The 20,000-nt window shown below is 41.0% G+C and overlaps 1 protein-coding gene across 1 annotated transcript in view; it reads right to left on the reverse strand.

The window, feature by feature from the left end:
* The window catches only part of LOC113812456 (uncharacterized), a 504,081-nt gene that overhangs the window by 239,089 nt on the left and 244,992 nt on the right, over positions 1–20,000 (reverse strand). The window contains exons 7-10 of the mRNA XM_070139852.1: positions 14,590–14,728; positions 14,055–14,246; positions 12,863–13,061; positions 10,263–10,393 (exon numbers count right to left, since the gene is read on the reverse strand). Of these exons, the coding sequence (XP_069995953.1) occupies positions 10,263–10,393; positions 12,863–13,061; positions 14,055–14,246; positions 14,590–14,728 (661 nt within the window). The remainder of the gene's footprint in view (positions 1–10,262; positions 10,394–12,862; positions 13,062–14,054; positions 14,247–14,589; positions 14,729–20,000) is intronic.

A 20,000-nucleotide genomic window follows, 5' to 3' on the forward strand; every position in this document is an offset into this window, starting at 1 on the left:
CCGTATGTGAGTCGAGGTTCAAGTTCCCGTATGTGAGTCGAGGTTCAAGTCCCCGTATGTGAGTCGAGGTTCAATACGCGGTAACAAAAGCAAAGCCGCGACTAAACCCGAGCCAAAGCCAATTACCGGAACGAGGCTTTGCGAATTGCAATGAACAAAGGAACTGCGAAGACCCATTACAGGAAAAAAAAAAGATACAACTAATTTACTAGAATACATCTCAACATAAAAAGCCCGCCTGGACAAAACGCGTCCGGAAAAAAAGTTAATTCAAAACCGATGGGCGAGAAATGAGAGATCCACCAAAGAAAAGAAAAGAAAAAAGAAAAAAAAAACATTGAAACAATTGCAAACTTTATCCAGAGAGAATAAAAGAAAGAAAAGAAAATACGAAACGGGCAAAAACAGCTGACGAAGACGCATGGATGGGCGGAAGGGCGGGTGGGCGATCAGTCATGACGAGAGAATGAAAGGGAAAAGTGAGATAATATGAGAGAGAGAGAGAGAGAGAGAGAGAGAGAGAGAGAGAGAGAGAGAGAGAGAGAGAGAGAGAGAGAGAGAGAGAGAGAGAGAGAGAGATAGAGAGAAGGTAAGAGAGAGTGAAAGAGGGAGAGAGAGAGAGAGAGAGATTTAGTGAGAGAGAGAGACAGAGGGAGAGTGAGTGAGAGAGAGAGAGAGAGAGAGAGAGAGAGAGAGAGAGAGAGAGAGAGAGAGAGAGAGAAAGAAAGAGAGAAAGAAAGAGAGAAAGAGAGAAAGAGAGAAAGAGTGAGAGAGAGAGAGAGAGAGAGAGAGAGAGAGAGAGAGAGAGAGAGAGAGAGAGAGAGAGAGTAGAGAGAGAGAGAGAGAATAGAGAGAGAGAGAATAGAGAGAGAGAGAATAGAGAGAGAGAGAATAGAGAGAGAGAGAATAGAGAGAATAGAGAGAGAGAATAGAGAGAGAGAATAGAGAGAGAGAATAGAGAAAGAATATATACACAGCGTCGGAGACCCGAGTGAAAGCTTCGAAGCTAATTTCATAAGGCTCGGATCAATAGCCACGGAAGGAGGAGGAGGAGGAGGAGGCGACGGCGGCGTCTGTGTCATCGATCATGGAGGCTTCGAAACGCGAGGGTTCGAATCCGACGAGGCGGCCTCTCTCCCATTACGGTTATGGCGTGAGTTTGGCCTTCAATAAGCCTCGTATATTCCCTCTCCCCGTTGCGTCTATTGTTGCTGTTAATGCATAGATATAAAACCGGTTTCGTGTAATTGAACGCCCAATAAAACACGTGTCAGCTCGCCGTACACATTCTCCAATAATACCACTCACGGCGGCCCCTCCCGGACTACTTGAAACCTTCGTTCAAAAAATTAAGACTAACCTGATATAAAAACAGGATTGATATTCACTCGGAAATAATATGGACTTCGATATTAAAAGCTTTTATATGATTCTAATTACAAGTTGAGATCAAAAGCTTTACACTTTTTAACGTAGACAAATATTTAATGTTCCTATTATAACGAGAGGAAAAGAAATTGTTGTTTACTAATTACCATTTCTAAAGCCCATCCTTAGCCGGGCTGAAGCCTCGCTTATCCTCTTAAGTTTTTTTTAAACACAAAATAGATCCAGCAATTACAGGAGGCCCAAACAGCATCTCTTTTCCCGAGAACACGAAAAAACACGAACTTTATAAACTGGCATTGGCTTTATCTTTTGTCATATTAGCGGTGTCCGTCTTTATCTATAACTGTCTCGTCTTCTGGCCTTTTCGAAGTCCAGTGTCGCTTGAACATTTTTCCGTTCCGTTCAACCCTGTCTTCATTACTCTTCTTCTCGTGTCTTTTAAAATACTGTCTCTGCTTCCTCTTTTCTCCTCCCCTTTCCTTTCACCCTCCGTCTGTTTGCCCTTCTTTCTCCCATCCTTTCCCTTTTCTTCTCTCTCCCCTTTCTCTAACCCTCCGCCAGAGAATTATCTCCTACATCAACCGTGAACAACATTTCCACAAAGTTCCTGCCTGAAACCGCCAAGAAGAGAAGAGAAAAAAAACGAAACCAAACAACCGCCAAGGTGATGAACCTCATTTGCATGAGCTTTTAGCCGCGAGTTCATGTGAAATTTCCTCTCCTCCCCCTTCCCCCCCTTGCCCGTCCCCCCCCCATCCCACACCCTCCTCCTCCTCCTCCTCCCCATCCCTCAACAGTAAACACACCGCACCTCCAAGACCGCTGGTGTCCTTCAAGCCTCCTCGATCCGTGTTTAGTCTTCCAACCTGCGCCGAATCTAAACTTCCCCCCACTACCTGTGCTGTGTTTCAGCTCCCCCATAAACCCCTCTCTTTTCTTCACCTTTATTCTAATTCCTTGTTTACTACACCCCTCTTTCAATACAACCTCCCCCCCCCCCGTCTGCTGAGCAAATATTGAAGTAACCCTCCCTTACAATATCCAATCTCGTTATCAACAGCATGGCCCATCCTAATTCCTTGTTTACTACACCCCTCTTTCAATACAGCCCCCCCCCCTCCGTCTGCTGAGCAATTGTTGAAGTAACCCTCCCTCACAATATCCAATCTCGTTATCAACAGCATGGCCCAAGCCTTTCCCTCACTACCTGCACGCCGTCCTTCAACCCTTCCCCCCCCCCATTACCTGTGAGATGGCCCTTCAAAGCTTGCTATTCAGTATAAAGTGTATAACATAGATCTTTCGATGATCTAGTGCCCTCTCCCTTTTCTTTATGCTGTTCATGCTGTTATCCTTCAAGCATTAACTTTCACTCATTCCAGCAGCTCTACCTAAATTAATAAGTATACTTTGTCACTGAGAGTAAAGAACGTAGAGTTCTGAAAAAGGTTATTTGTCAAATATGTTAAAAGACGGGAACTAAAGACCAAAAAGTACGTGGGAAAAGTGGGTATGATTTACCCTTTGAAATTTGAGAAAGGAAAACAAATAAGAGCGGCAGATTGCGACATAAATCTTAAATGGGCACCGATAATAAATAAAATTGGTAACCAAATCATACAAGAAAAACAACAACACAGACATTAAAATCGACGAATTTCATTCGCTACCCAAACAAACTTGATTTATTTCATTCTTTAACCGGTTTTCCTAGCAGCGTGATTGCCCCCCTGCCAGCTATCCGCCCGCATGGCCGCGCATACATCACGCCCGTCAAGTCAAAACGCCTACACGCCCATCCATGCATCACGATGTATAAACACACACGCACGCGGTCGATGTACTAAACACTACATTCGCATGCACGAGACCAGCTCCGGTCCATCTTACGCTGACGACTGTGCATGGCGTGTTGGCTGCGCATCCCGCTCTTCATTATACATTCACGAATCACTTTCTCTCTCTGGAGAATGATATCACGGTGGCGCAATCCGAAGTCGAGGGTGTGAGGTACATCCCCATTCATCGGCCTTTCCTTCAGCGAGTTCCAGGCCGGTTCTTTGAAGAAATATCCGATCCCGCCGACCGTGCAGTAAATACAACATGCCCATCTAAGACCCTGTATTTCCCCTTTCGTGACGATACAACTCTTTCTACAAATCACCCAACCCCCAGTTTCACTTCCCCCTCCCCCCCTCTTTCCCAACCATATGCGCACCATCCCATCCATCGCCCCCCCCCCCTCCCCACCCCCATCACCCACCCATACCTTTTATCCGCGCCCATATCACAGGGGGCAAAATTATGACCCTTCTGATCTGAACCCTTATCAGCCACGCCCCCAGACCCCCTCCCCCTTCTCTCCCGCATATTTTTTTCCCCTTACCCCCTTTATCTCTCCAACCCCTACTTCATCTCCCTCATCTCCCTCCTCTCCCTCTCCCCTCTCCCTCGTGACGCGAACCAGACACGGAGCCCACCCCCTCGTCGAGTGTTGCATCCCTACATCTAATTATAGCCCTCTTCCTTCCCTCGATCATTTCTCCTCTGCGAAGGACGGTGGGCAAGAGGCCGGGAGGGGGGGGGGAAGAATGGGAAGCAGGTGGGGAGGGGGCAGGCGGGGAGGGAGGAAGGGGAGAGGGGAAGGGGCGGCGATGATCGAGAGGTGGGAGCATATGTTATGTTACCCATCGTTCCTGAGAAGACTGGCAGGCATTTCCCATTATTTCATAAATTATTGCTGTTTTTAGTGCTATTTGTTTAGCAAAATACATCTTCCTGGGAAAGCAGGGTGTTGTATCTGTCAAGGGAAATTGCATACAAAGGCATCGGGCGGAGCTTCAAGGGGTTCGCGCTTGCCTACCCAGTGCAGAGGTCACGGAGTTCGGGGCACGAATAATGCTAAGAAGGGCATCGAATCCAATCAATCAAGGTCATGAAATGCAGTGATATTGAGACAAACGCGAGTGGCACTGCAGAAAAAAAGCAAACCGCCGACAACATCCTCGAAAGGGGAGTCGTAGCGTGAAATCAGATCAAACGCGGCGTTTGTACCATTCTCCGAACACGATCATACTGCAAAAAATACACTAATCATTACATTCACACACAGAGAAACCCGCAAAACCATCTCGCTTCCCCGCTAATTCAAGGGCCGCGGATGAAAGACCAGGAGCAATATTTATCGACAGAAATCGCAACAGGGGCCGCAGCCTCAACAACAAACCAAAACAGAAGCAGCACCAAGAGCCTCACAAGGACTCTCCAGTGGCTCGAGCCGACAGCCCTCTCACACGCCTCTCCTCGGCTCCTCCGCAACACTCCCCGGACAGATACATCCTTTGGGGGAGTTCCTGAAGCCAACCCCCACCTCCCCATCCCACCCCGCCGTCCCCATCCTCCCCCATCCTCAGTATCCTCCCCTCCAACATACGCAGACAATGTGGCTGTTATATACGCCACGTGACGCCCCCTCTCTCTCCCCGCACCCCCTACCCCCTCACTTACTCTCTCGCTGAGGGTACTTGCATTCATAACAATATGTATAACAGAGGTTTTTTGCAGGAGTGTTTGATAACAGCGAGAGGTCAAAGGAGTGAAGGAGGCAGGAGAGGGATGGAGTATCAACAGGAGAGAAGAGGAGGATAAAAGAGGAATCGGAAAGATAATAAAGAGATGTGAGAAGCGGAACTATCCAAGCAATGCGAAGGCGCGAAAGAAAAGGAGAAATGTGAACAAACAATTAGGAGGGAAAAACGAACAGAGGAAGGAATACGAAAAACATCTAAACGAAGCAACAGTTTACAGAGAACATAAAAAAAATGATTCATCTTTTTAGAACCTCATTAGCCATGACATAATTTCCTCCGACGACAACCACGCCATCTATGAATCACCGTAACAATTTCCATGACCGTGAAAATATCTCGCACGTGCCTCCCCCCCCTTACCCACTTCCCACAGCCCCCCCCCCACCACCCCTTCTTCGTCATCCCGCCCATTTCAACCCAAAAAGGCCATCAAAATACAGAGTAGGATAGTAATTCAAAAATGAAATAAAAAATGAACCACTTGTCATTTTACGGTCGTCAAGCTGGCAATGGGGCATCAACACTGCCTCATCAAGCAGCACGGACTTCGCGGAACAGCATTCTGATCACAATTAAAATGAACTCAAATTAAAACCTTTCGTTTTCCGCAAAACCAAATCAAATAAACGAACCAAAATTTAAAAAAAAACACCTCGCGTCACAGAAACCAAAATGAAACACGCAACATAACCAAAATAAATAAATAAATAAAGAACGAAAGAAAGAAGGAAAAAAGAAAAAAAAACGCGTTTATCAAGGAACACAATGCAGTCGCCCTCATCGCACACGTAACTAGAGAGAAAATGAAATTACTTCCTCCCGTCGGGGCGCGAGTCTCGGCCGGCCTCCCGACGCCTGAAATACTGTTATTACAGAATTCGTCTTCTCCTTCTGCCCCGTTGACCCGCGAACGAGTCAACCGTGATGCCTAAAATCTTGTTAGAGCTGACCCCTCCTCTCCCTCCCCTTCTTTCCCGTTCTCTCCCTTGTTAATCTCCTTCCTTCCTTCCTCCCTTCCTGTTCTCCCTCTTGTTCTCTGCACTCCCTCCCTCTCGGTCATTCTTCCCCCCTTCCCTTAATCCCTCCTTTTGTTAGAAAGTTAGAATCTTTTTATTATTTCTTCTATTTTTTCTACACCAGAACTGCATTACTGGCTACTTTCTCTTTACACTTTTAGCTGGCCTTTTTCATCCCCTACATCAAGCACTGTAAGACAACTTTCTATTTGTTTCACCATTTCCCTTTATGTTTTCTGACTCCATCCCACTCCTCCTTTCTCTCTTCCTTCTCCCTTTCCCTCTGTCACTTCCTCTTCCCTTTCCTCTCCTTTTCCATCTCCCTCTCTCAGTCTCTCCTCTCTTTTCTCCCTTCCTCCTGCCTCCCTCATAAAATAAATAAGCAAGGGAAGACAAATTCATTCGAATGAAAGAGAATTAATATATTCCCACTTGACAGTCATTTCATACCTCGTTGACGTTTGACCTTCTGATATGAAAGCTCTTGGAATTATTATTATACCTCTGCTGTTTATATCCCAATATACTTTATTTGTACTATTATATGAAATGATGCTGCAGATCCCAACAAATGATGCCAGTAACATCAATACTAATGTTATTGATAACGGTATCACTATTACCAAAGGCTGCACTGTTAGCCAATACTAATATCAAAATCATTACCATCATGACGATCATCATCATATCGTTACAAACTGCAACATCTACAACAGCAGAACAGCACGGAAACAACAACACAAAACCATCCTTATCCTCAGCGCCCTACAACTATCATCTCCATTAGCGGTCGCCCTTACGCCAAAGGGCAGCACCTCCCCTTCCTTCTCACCCTTATCCAGCCCGAGGGTGACATCCCCGCAACGCCAGCGAGCTCCCAGACACAGACACAGACAAACAAGACGCACATCCGCTCCGCACACCATGACGCCTCCCCACCATTAACATAAAACGTCGGCAAAATAATCTATTAATCCCATGGGGCAGGAAGGGGGAATGAATTTTCAAAACGGGAAAAAAAATATGTAGTTTACTGAGGCTCCCCTTTTTTATGTCTTCCCAGCACCCCTTCCTCTTAAAGCTCTTTAACCACCACCCCTGCAACCCCCCGCCTAGACGCATAAATAACCAAGAGGATTGAATATAAAGCCTCATTATCATGACTAATGTGGTTTCAGCCGAAGGACGCGTTCGTGGTGACAGGCGACACGGCGACGCTGGAGGAACCAAAGCGGATGGTGTGTCATAAATGAGAAATGAAGAAACTACGTGTTCTTACTTTTTACCTCCCGCATGAATATTGCAATTCACGAACAGTATTTTGCGCAATTTTGTCAGTCCCATGACAATGAAATCACTAGAAATATATAAAACATTTTTTATGACACACTTTTTGAAGGTATAAAAAAAACACAGAAAATGGTCCCTCCCTGCAAAACACTCGCCCAACCACTTCCCTCCTCTTCCCAATCCTCTTCCGAATCGAGATCAGAACCCTCTGTCAGCAGATGTGCGCAAGACATAAATTTCTCACCCACAATAGGCGATCGTAACCCATAGGCCGATTCCAAAACCACTTAAGTACCCCGGACATTTATTGCCAAGCCGACCGTAGCGAATCCGAAACCACTGCGGAAACCCGTGCCTCACTAGTCGTAAATATGAGTGTGACACTCTCTCGAGATTTAATGATTTTCCCTATCTCCCCACTCGTCACGCTTTTGTAGCTTTACATCAAAAATCCTGTACGGAGTAAGGGATGGTAAACTTGCAAGGGAAAGTGTAGGCGATAAGGTACGAAATCTTTCCTTTCGTTCGTGTAAAATGTGACCAAAGAAAAAATCGATTACCTTACGATGAAATGTGAATCTAATTGCAATACGCTTATTATTAAGCGATAAATACAAAACACTTCGATGAACAGAGAACGACAATACGCAATCAAAGGTAACGCAAAGACAATAACATTTATTTACCCCCAAAATACAAAAAACCCAAATCTAAAATTTATCGCATACAACATAAACATCATTAGACGCTTAGTAAAAAAATAAAAATAAAATAAATAAAACATAAAGAGCATGCAACAGCACCACAACACCGTCAAATTAACAAGGTTATAAAACCAACGCAGACATAATTAGATGACATGAGGATGGAAATGCGCGGGGCGTGCGCAAATAGGGAATAATTGATGGCCAAAAAGACGGTAGGGGGGAGGGGGATAAGGGGATCAGAACCTAAAAGGGATTAATGTGTATTTTTGAAAATCTCAGCAAAATTATAGGACAAGATGAGGGTAAATTATTTAGAATGGCAAGGGGGGGGAACAACGGATGAAATGAGAAGAGGGAGGGAGGAGGGGACAGAGGCGAAAAAGAGATGAAATAAGAAGGGAAGCAAAGATGAGATATGAGAAGGGAAGAGGAAAAGAAAAAAGTGGATAAATAAAAATAAAGAGTAAAAGAAAAGAGAAGAAAATACACGAGGAAAAGGAAAAAGACGACAAACTGAAACAAGAAAAGGAAAGAGAGGAGAATACATAAGGGTCAAAAGAGAAAGCAAGAAGATAAAGGGAAACAGAAGAGAAAAAAAATGGGAAAATGAAAAAAAAAAAAAAAAAAAAAAAAAGAAGAGAGGGAAACCAAGAAAAAACAAAGAAAGAAAGAGTGAGTGAGTGAGTGAGTGAGTGAGTGAGTGAGTGAGAGAGCGAGAGAGAGAGAATGAGAGATAAAGAGAAAAAAGAGATAGATAGATAGAGAGAGAGAGAGAGAGAGAGAGAGAGAGAGAGAGAGAGAGAGAGAGAGAGAGAGAGAGAGAGAGAAACAAATCAAAGATCATAAGTAGAAAAGAGAGAGAAAAAAGTTGCGAAATAAGAACAGAAAAAAACAACAAGGCCCCCAACCGAAGGACAGAGGACCCCCATCGCACAGGAAGGAACCGAGAGGGCGGGCGATGCTGCGAGCGGTCCCGGCACCCAGATCAAAGCCGAGGCCCAGCGGGAGGTGCCTCGGCCCTCTCAACTCTACACTTTCCTCCGAATTGTAATTAAGCAGAGAAAGGGGGGGGGATGCCGCGTGGGGATGAAGCCTAGAGAAAGGGGGGGGGGGGGGGACTGCCGCGTGGAGATGAAGCTTATAGAAATAAAGGGGGGGGGGGACTGCCACGTGGGGTATGAAGCCCAGAGAATGGGGGTGGGTCCATGTGGGTTATGAAACTTAGAGAAAGAGGGGACCCTGCCACGTGGGGTATAAAGCCTAGAAAATGGAGGGGGGCTGCCACGTGGGGTATGAAGCTTAGAGAAAGAAGGGGTGGGGGCTGCCGCATGGGGATGGAACCTAGAGAAAGAGGGGGGTGCAGCATGGGGATGAAGTCTGCAGAGAAAGTGGGGGAGACTTCCGAGCGGAGATGAAGCCTAGAGAAAGGGGGGTGGGGTAATGAGTGGATATGAAGCCTACTTCTAATGGCCACTTCACCCTCTCGCTATACCTCATGTAGGCACGTAAACCTCCAAGTGCCAGGTGTGTTGATGTTTCTTCTAGTACTGTTTATTTTCTCATCTTTTAGTTTTCCATTATTTTTAACCATATCCAAAGTGAAAATAAGACGCTAACCTTTGCCACAAGAACATAGAAAATGGAAATTACTGATTCCATGTGTGCAAGCAACAAATAATACAGTGATATGCCTCACACCTTATAAAAATCTGATTTGGAGCTACGGCATGATTTAGGTTTCGTGGTACTAACAGCAAATAAATACATTAAATTATAGCCAAGAGTGGTATTCTCATTTTCCTTTAGGCACCCCTTAAAAGAATGTTCCATTCTCTGTATATCAAATTTCTACGGGTAACTCTTATAAAGAATATTCCGTTTTCTGATTATCAAATTCGTATGGGTAACTATAAAATTATGGTGGGTCATCAAAAAATATGACTATCATTTTTGTCTGTCATTACATACAAATTTTAACTCTATTCATCAATTTACACAGTCGCTGTCCTTAAAATCTTAATCTTCAAATGCTTCACATCCTCAAATTTGTCAATGATACAGGCTCTTATAGCATACTCATGTTATCTAAGATTTCCTTGTAAATGCCTGTACTCATTTGATTTCGAAGAAAAGTTCAGACCCATTTTATCATGTTCTTTTAAGAAAGAATCTCAAACCCTTTATCAATTCTTTATAAACTAAGATCTAGAAGACATGATAATGACTACATACAAAGGACATTAGAGATGAACACCACTTAGAAGACGTACCTGATTGTCTCTGTAGCGATCTTGAAGTGGTCGAAGGGAGCAGCCACGTGGCAGACGGCAAGTAAGGGGCTGGATCTGCTCTTCCATGTCACTCAACCAACGTCGTAAGATGCCCTCTTCATGGGCCAAGTCTAGAAGGAGATGCAAACAACCAATTGAATTTAAAATAATCCTTACACATGATTATACTTTTTTCTTGATTTTATATAAACAATTTAGAGGTCCACTGTTACAATATATTTTTACTCCATACAAATTTGAGTCTAAGATGCTAAAGTTGCAATTCCCACATTATATTATTTCTTATTCAGTTATTCATACCACTTTTAGTATTCTTTCCATTTCAGACACAATACCACAATATATATATATATATATATATATATATATATATATATATATATATATATATATATATATATATACATATATATACATATATATACATATATATAAATATATAAATATATATATATATACATATATACATATATATATACATATACATATATATATATATATATATATAAACATATATATATATATATAAACATATATATATTCATATATATATATATATGTATACATATATATATACATATATATATATATACATATATATATATATATACATATATATATACATATATATACACATATAAATATATATATATACACATATAAATATACATATACATACATATACAAATACACATACATACATATACATATACATATACATATACATACATATATTTTTACATATATATATATATATATATATATATATACATATATATATATATATATATATATATATATATATATATATATATACACACACATACATATACATATATATACATATACATATACATATACATATACATATACATACATACATACATACATACATATATATATATATATATATATATATATATATATATATATATATATATATATATATATAACAGTTCTATCTAAATAATTTTAGGGTCAAGACATGCACACAGTTACTGCATACACATAATCAGCTCAAACTCAAAACAGATATTAGTTAATGTTAAGTCTTAATAACATTGTAAAACAGTGGTTCTTAACCTTTTTACTACCATGCCTCCTCTAAGAATTTGTCCTTCCCTTCAATCCCTGCTTACATCTATGAATATAATTTCCTCATAGATTGTAAAGAAAATCATCAATAAATTCTTTTATTGAATATGGATTGGTCACATTATTATCAAAGTTATTTTTAGAACATGCTCTCTTTAAGATAATAACTAATATAATTAAAGAAATTCCTGCTTTTTCCCAAGTGCTTGCACTCCCCTTGGAAATTACTAATACCCTGCTAGGGGGGTGTGCCATCGAGGTTAAGAACCGCTGTTGTAAATAGTTAGTGAACTCAACTGAAATGTTTTAATAACTCAAATTAGTAACAACAAAAATAATAATGCCCTTCATTATCATGATTTGTTTCTACTTTCAGTCTATCATTCAAATTAGAAATGACCACAGACATACTATAATCAAAATGCAGTCTCTTATGAAAAAGTTTTACTATACTGTGAGACCTTTATAAATGCAATACTGTTTATGGAGTTTTTTTTCTGGATTATGATAAATTCAAGGCGAGAAAGTAACTTTGTTAGGCAAGTTATCAAAGTAATTATTTATGAATTAAGAGATTCATCTGACTCATTTAGTATCAGTGATGAAAGCTTGACTAATCCTATAGAAAAAGGAATTTCAAAAGGACTGAAAATCCTTTCAACTTTCACTGCACAAAATCAGTTTATGATAAAAAAGATAACACATCATTAATGATACTCAAAATCTAGCAGTGAAATTAATACCTGAAATAATATTTCTAAAATGTACACTTTAACTCACAAACGCTATTATCAGAGACTAACAACGTACTTTATTTAACATATAGTACGTGCATTATCCGAGGTAATTTTTAATGATCAAGTTTTCAACAATGCACCAACCTACTCTCTCATTTTTTGTTTGTACAAAAATACACTAAATATCAATCCATTACTGATTATTATTTCTATTGACAAGAACACGTCATGAGACTGCTACTTTAAACATTAAACTCTATCTAGAACTGACATCTATGTTTCTTGAAAATCCAATTAGACTGTTACTAATTTCCAATGGTTTCATACAAGGATGACATGCAAATTTACCTGTCCTAAAAGCTTTTCCTATGAAGGTTAGCATAACAGGGATGATATTGGTGATTTAACTAGAGGCAAATTATTTCCAAACATTTTTTTCATTAACTAATAAGACATATAGTATTACAATTTCTCACAATTGTCTTGAGTATCATTTGGAGTATGTTAAAATGGCAAATACTTATTACAGATTACATAAAGATACCATAAATTTATAAAATACAGGTACTTCTTCCCACATAATCTGATTTCAAATAAGAACTTAACACATTTACTTGAACTGTATAATCCAATACAAGATGGAATCAACAATACCTCCCTAATCTCAATCATTCTTCAAAAACTGTTTACAACCAAACTTCTATCAGAATAATCCCCAAAAACATCAATGATTACCAAAGCGCTTACCTAATTCAACCTCCACCTCTTGATTGCGACCCTTGGCAGGTGTGAAGGTGCTCTCCAGCTGATCCCATTTGTTGTTCAGGTAGTTCACACGCCAGCTAATCTCATCAGCTGAGCCTGGGTATCGCTGAGCAACTCGTTCACCCTGTTCTACAAAAAGTGTTCGCCTGAAGGTGCGCCTGCGTAATTCCTCCTGCTGTGCCTGTGATCAAGGGATGGTTTCATCAGTAAAATACAATTTCACATCTTTTTCATTGATAAAGATACATTATTGATTTTACAAACGATGCATAAAAATACTTATTTATTCATTAATTCACTAGATCTACATTACAGTTGGTCAGTCCATCATACAATAAAATTGAACCAAATGAAATTAGCACTTTGATGCTTTGGTATCAGAGTGCTTTTAAAATTAGCAAATTAGTCAATGAAAAATGTCACTGGGTTGTTAATAAACGGAAAAGAATCTTATGTCTTAACTATTTGTTCCCTATCAAGATCCTTCATAAAATGCATCTATTAAATATATGCATGAATTATAATGTCTTCAGAAATATTTGTGTGGATATGTTAAATCTCATATTGCCATATCATTTGCCTATGCAGTATCTAATATATGTGACAAAAATTTCAGAACAAATATATGTTTGATTTATTGCAATGTATGGGAAATAGAAAATATAACAAATTCCTTGTTTTAAACTATATTCAAAATCATAATTCCATTAGTAACTTTCATTTCATAATATGTAACAACATTAAATTAACTATCTGTTACAAAAACCTGTTATTATGTAAGTTGTGTCATTCACAATGTGCAACTTATATACTGCTTATCTGTATGTTGTATTTACAAACTTCATCAACATTTCAAATTTGAAAAAAAAAAAAAAAAAAAAAATATCTCTAATTACAATCTAAGGAAATGAAAAAATCTCAAAATATCAAGTTAAGCAAGTTAATCAAGCATTGAGAAAAGAGAAAAATGTTCCAATCTATACTGTACATTTACAATTATTACATGATTATTAACCCATTTGACTACAATGGTTAGCTTTTGTAAGTCAAAGTTATCATAAAGTACAATATTTAATATTAAAATCAAAAGCATCTCTTTCCACTTGCTAAGAATATAGATGCTAAAAAAGAGCACAAATATAATAAACAAAACACAAATCTTTAAAAATCTCACCATCCTTGCAGCCTTGTCTGGTGGGTTAGAATGTGAATAAAGCTTCAGCTGGACTTGAATAAGCCACTCATAAAGCTCATTGTACTGGTCAAGAAACTCGGAGAAACTCCAGACATAAGGCGGCGACACATCACCACTGTCCCAACTTAGTTCAAACTCCCCTGAGGATGGGGCTTCTGTCGTGTCTCCAACCTGAAAGAGTGAACCAGGGTCAGTCTACGTCAACTTAACACCTGTAATGGGAGCTGGCATGCCCTTCTCCTATTTCTGCAACTGCATGCTTTGTGCTTTGGAATCTTTGTGGTATTTCCACTTTTATCTGAGGTGATGCCTGCTCATGTGTCCCTCTCATGAGCAATATCTATGACTACCACATGCAAAGATTTTTATTAACTAAAATGCAAAGTAAATCCTTTTTTTAATTTACAGTTCTCTTTAGATTAATTCTAAAAACAAAATATACATCTCATATTTACAACATTACCCACTATTTCAATGGTATTTACACATTTTGCAAAATCATAGACCATCCCACCTGGCAGGAGTCTGGAATAAGATTGCTGCCCATGATGTAGTCATAAGGTTCTTGTATCGATGCCCAAAATTCCCTGTTGCCCTCCTCCTTGTCTGCGGGGCCCCAGGACCTTCTGGCAGCCTCCCGGTCATTGCTCCGTCTGGAAGTAAAATAATAAGCATGTTAGAATGGAGATCAAGTTCTACACGCAAACTACTCCTTAACAAATGTTGTTTTAAATGTCATTAACAGTGATGCCTGATATCAAATGCAAATAATTATCAATTTGTGCTAATGATTAAAACTCAACTGCCTCTCTCAAAAACCACAGGATGAACCTGACAAGGAAAAGTCGACATCACAAGTCTAGCAACAAGCAAACTGCTGCACTCGATGGAAAAATTGAAAGATTACACCATGAATAAAACACGCCGCTGAGCTTACATAACTTACGACCACAATAACGCACAACCAGTAATTAAAGACCACTAGTGAAAAACAATTCACTTTTGCAAGACGTTATATAGTCGTAAAAGTAATAAAAAATACCTCTCAGCTAAAAAACACACACGCCTCAATGGTTGAAGAACAGTCATTAGCCGTGTGGAAAAACAATTCTTATTTATCACTGATCTACCTCCCGCAATAAATATCCCAATGCTGGTAATCAGAAGCCAAAATAGTACCTGGACCAACAGAGTAACATGATCGATAATGGATGTAGCCGGCCGAAAGTGTTACCAATGTGTAAAAAATAACGCTGTACTGGACTTTTTTCATGAAATAATGATTAATTAACTGAACAACACAACTCTGTTCTGAGTTTACGTACGCGGCCACATGATCTATAAAGCAGTAGAATACAAGGTCTATATAAGACCTTGGTAGGATAGGCCAGTGCTACGAATACCAGGAAGTGAGGATACCGTATAGACGTAAAATTGAAATATAATACTTAAAAATCAACTATTACATTGTGCATTATATTTTTCAGATATAAATCAATGTCAATATGGATACCCAAATACTTTCTGAGTCGTAAACACATTACATTATGGTACAGATTAATTACCGGTTACAGGTCCGCCACTTTCGATAGTTTTATTAACATTGGTATAGATGATAATAGGTGACCGCCGACACACATATAATCGAAAAAAAACCTCGGGAAGTTCGAAATCAAATACACCCGTAAATTAGCGAGATTTAAAAACGGTAATCTATCGCTACTTCATATCTAAATCAATATCGTAGACAAGACGGACACGACGTTGCACATCGTTAGTGCGGCAAAAGGGACACGCAGTCTGCAGACCTCATGGTCAAAAATACTAAGTTTATCAACCTGCAAATCAACTCTAAACCCCAGAGCGAAACTAGCGCCCTGTGACTGACATTTGTTCAGAGAAAGTTCTCTACGCATCCAAATTCCTCGTGATTACATGTTGCGCCGACTTATAACCCGTACAATGTTGCAGGCGTTCCAGTATCTGCAATGGCGAATGCAGACCATCACGCTACCATCCTACCAGCCAATCCATACTTCTACAGCTTATGTAAAGCAATGGACTGAAAGAAGTGTGGAATTCTATAAGGTGCCGTATAACTGAAGTACAAGTCCAGTCCTTATTGATGATTCCATACATGATTACGGATAGCAGTATGTCAGCAAGGGAATGGAGGCCAGCTACTTACTACTCCAAAAAAATAACGCTTGTATGCAAACAAATACACATTTCGTGTTCGCGTATTTAGCAAATGATATACATGTTATTGCTCTTGCATGAATATACAATAGCTTTTGGTGTCATTACAACGAAGCCAAAGAGGAGAAAGCCGTTGGTCTTTTTACCCCTTCTGTCAGCACCTTCTGCCACTTCCTCTCTCATTACCAGCATCTACACCCCACAAATTCACAACACTTTGTTCTCCACATCTCCTCTCCCCCCTCTCTCTCTCTCTCTCTCTCTCTCTCTCTCTCTCTCTCTCTCTCTCTCTCTCTCTCTCTCTCTCTCTCTCTCTCTCTCTCTCTCTCTCTCTCTCTCTCTCTCTCTCTCTCTCTCTCTCTCTCTCTCTCAGACGCTCCAACTGCCTCACAACCTCTCCAAAATCTAGTTCTCAGCCTCTCGTGACAACCTACTTCTTCCTCATCATTACCTTCTGCAACTCAGCCTCCCTGGGTGATGTCACCCCGCCGAGATGAACTAGGCTACTTATTGTATGTAGACCACAGAGTAGGCCTACATCGATTCCTCCAAGTAAGGAACCTCGGATAAGTGTGATTACCCAAATATGTAAGTGATTATCTCTCCTCCATTCATCATCCATGTGGACTTCATTTTCCATTCATAATTGCTGTCAAACACTTAATTCAATTCGAACAAGAGACAATGCATATTTTTCTTCATTTAAAAAAAATAATCACTGCATACACCCACTAACTGTACATCGTTGCCGTACAACAAATACAATATCTCAAACTATACGAAGTCGAACCTGTTCACCTTAAAACACCAAAAATAACCCAAAACAACACCTTGGTCCATTCACCAGCTGGCGACTGGGCCTGCGACTCCCAATTGGTCTTCATCAACCACGGAAGTCGTAGCCAGCGCTGGTGACGAGTGCAAGATGGTCGACTCTCCCGCAACTGCCGCAGCCATCTTACTCGAAATGTACACACATCCTCACGCAAAACTCACACCGGCACATGTCTTCAGCGCTCTTTGTGTAACCGATAAATCACTCCTCCCTATTCATACTTTTATGGCGCCGTGTTGATTCGGTTCCTCGCACCCAATCGTATCGGTGGACGGAGAGGTTGAAAACCACAGTGAAATCGGCAGTTACAGCCTCCCGCCACCAACGCTAAAATCACAGCCGTGTAGCGGTTGAACATAAGACAAATCTTAAAAAAAGAAAGAAAATAAAACACCCACACGGGTTATAAAACGGTTTTTTGTTTTCACGACTGCCTTGTTGAGAGCGACCCCCCTTCCTCCCACCCCCTCACCGCCCCCCCTCCGCCAGCTGGGATATCTTGGTGATAATCCACACTAGCAACTCCACGGGAAACTGCCAGAAAGTTGCCAGTCAACATGCAATCTGTACTAGTGATCTCAACTTGGTCGCTTTTTTATTTTTGAAAAAAGACGAGACTCAACAGACATTAAAATGTTTAATCATTATAAAAATCTGAACTTCAGCATAAATAAAAAATGACATACATAACTGTAGCGTCTGCAGGTTTAGTCGTTTAAATAAAACGTAGAAAGGAAAAGAAGCTGTCATTAATATAATTACCTTTGTATGTGAATGACATGTACGTGTGTGTGTGTGTGTGTGTGTGTGTGTGTGTGTGTGTGTGTGTGTGTGTGTGTGTGTGTGTGTGTGTGTGTGTGTGTGTGTGTGTGTGTGTGTGTGTGTGTGTGAGTGAGTGAGTGAGTGAGTGAGTGAGTGAGTGAGTGAGTGAGTGAGTGAGTGAGTGAGTGAGTGAGTGAGTGAGTGAGTGAGTGAGTGAGTGAGTGAGTGAGTGAGTGAGAGAGAGAAGAGAGAGAGAGAGAAAGAGAGAGAGAGAGAGAGAGAGAGAGAGAGAGAGAGAGAGAGACAGAGAGAGAGAGATGCTGTGTCGGTGTGTGTGTGGGGTGGATGTATGTATGTATGAACGTGAGTCAATTACAGGAAATCCACCAGTGCCTTCGGTTTCCTATTCACATGAACAGCGCCTCATCCGACCAGGAAGCCGGGCGAAATAGCCGTCCGACGCCGCCCGCGCCAGATCCTTGGAGCAGAGGCAACGCCCGCAGCCCCTAGGCCCCCGGCTTCCATCTCGGACGCAGCCCAGTACCTCGGCGGGATCAGCGACCGGAAGTCCAGCGGGATCTCCATCAGAGGCTACTGAAGTGAACCAACCGCCTGCCATTAACCCCGAGGTGCATTTTCCTCCTCCTCACTCTCTTCCTCCTCCGCCATTCCTCACCCTCTTCCTCCTCCGCCATTCCTCCCTCTCTTCCTCCTCCGCCATTACTCCCTCTCTTCCTCCTCCGCCATTCCTCACTCTCTTCCTCCTCCGCCATTCCTCACTCTCTTCCTCCTCCGCCATTCCTCACTCTCTTCCTCCTCCGCCATTCCTCACTCTCTTCCTCCTCCGCCATTCCTCACCCTCTTCCTCCTCCGCCATTCCTCACTCTCTTCCTCCTCCGCCGTTTCCCACCCTATTCCTCTTCCGCCATTCCTCACTCTCTTCCTCACTCCTCCGCCATTCCTCACTCTCTTCCTCATTCCTCCGCCATCCCAACAGATCTGGCGCTAACTCAGCCCCCTCGTCTCCCACGGCGGGAACCCAAGAACGCCCTCACATACTCATCGCCATAGAGAAACGGCGTATTCGCGGTGGCATGAGTGTGGCATTGACAAAAGCCGGAGAGAAAACCGCAAGCTTCCGCCTTCCACCGACTGCTTTGCATGTCCATTCATAAACCGAATTCCTTCCATTCATAAACCGAATTCCTTCCATTCATAAACCGAATTCCTTCCATTCATAAACCGAATTCCTTCCATTCATAAACCGAATTCCTTCCATTCATAAACCGAATTCCTTCCATTCATAAACCGAATTCCTTCCATTCATAAACCGAATTCCTTCCATTCATAAACCGAATTCCTTCCATTCATAAACCGAATTCCTTCCATTCATAAACCGAATTCCTTCCATTCATGAACCGAATGCCTTCCCATTCATAAACCGAATTCCTTCCATTCATAAACCGAATTCCTTCCATTCATAAACGAATTCCTTCCATTCATAAACCGAATTCCTTCCATTCATAAACCGAATTCCTTCCATTCATAAACCGAATTCCTTCCATTCATAAACCGAATTCCTTCCATTCATAAACCGAATTCCTTCCATTCATAAACCGAATTCCTTCCATTCATAAACCGAATTCCTTCCATTCATAAACCGAATTCCTTCCATTCATAAACCGAATTCCTTCCATTCATAAACCGAATTCCTTCCATTCATAAACCGAATTCCTTCCATTCATAAACCGAATTCCTTCCATTCATAAACCGAATTCCTTCCATTCATAAACCGAATTCCTTCCATTCATAAACCGAATTCCTTCCATTCATAAACCGAATTCCTTCCATTCATAAACCGAATTCCTTCCATTCATAAACCGAATTCCTTCCATTCATAAACCGAATTCCTTCCATTCATAAACCGAATTCCTTCCATTCATAAACCGAATTCCTTCCATTCATAAACCGAATTCCTTCCATTCATAAACCGAATTCCTTCCATTCATAAACCGAATTCCTTCCATTCATAAACCGAATTCCTTCCATTCATAAACCGAATTCCTTCCATTCATAAACCGAATTCCTTCCATTCATAAACCGAATTCCTTCCATTCATAAACCGAATT

This window comes from Penaeus vannamei, chromosome 26 (genome assembly GCF_042767895.1).
Source record: "Penaeus vannamei isolate JL-2024 chromosome 26, ASM4276789v1, whole genome shotgun sequence".
NCBI lineage: Eukaryota > Metazoa > Arthropoda > Malacostraca > Decapoda > Penaeidae > Penaeus > Penaeus vannamei.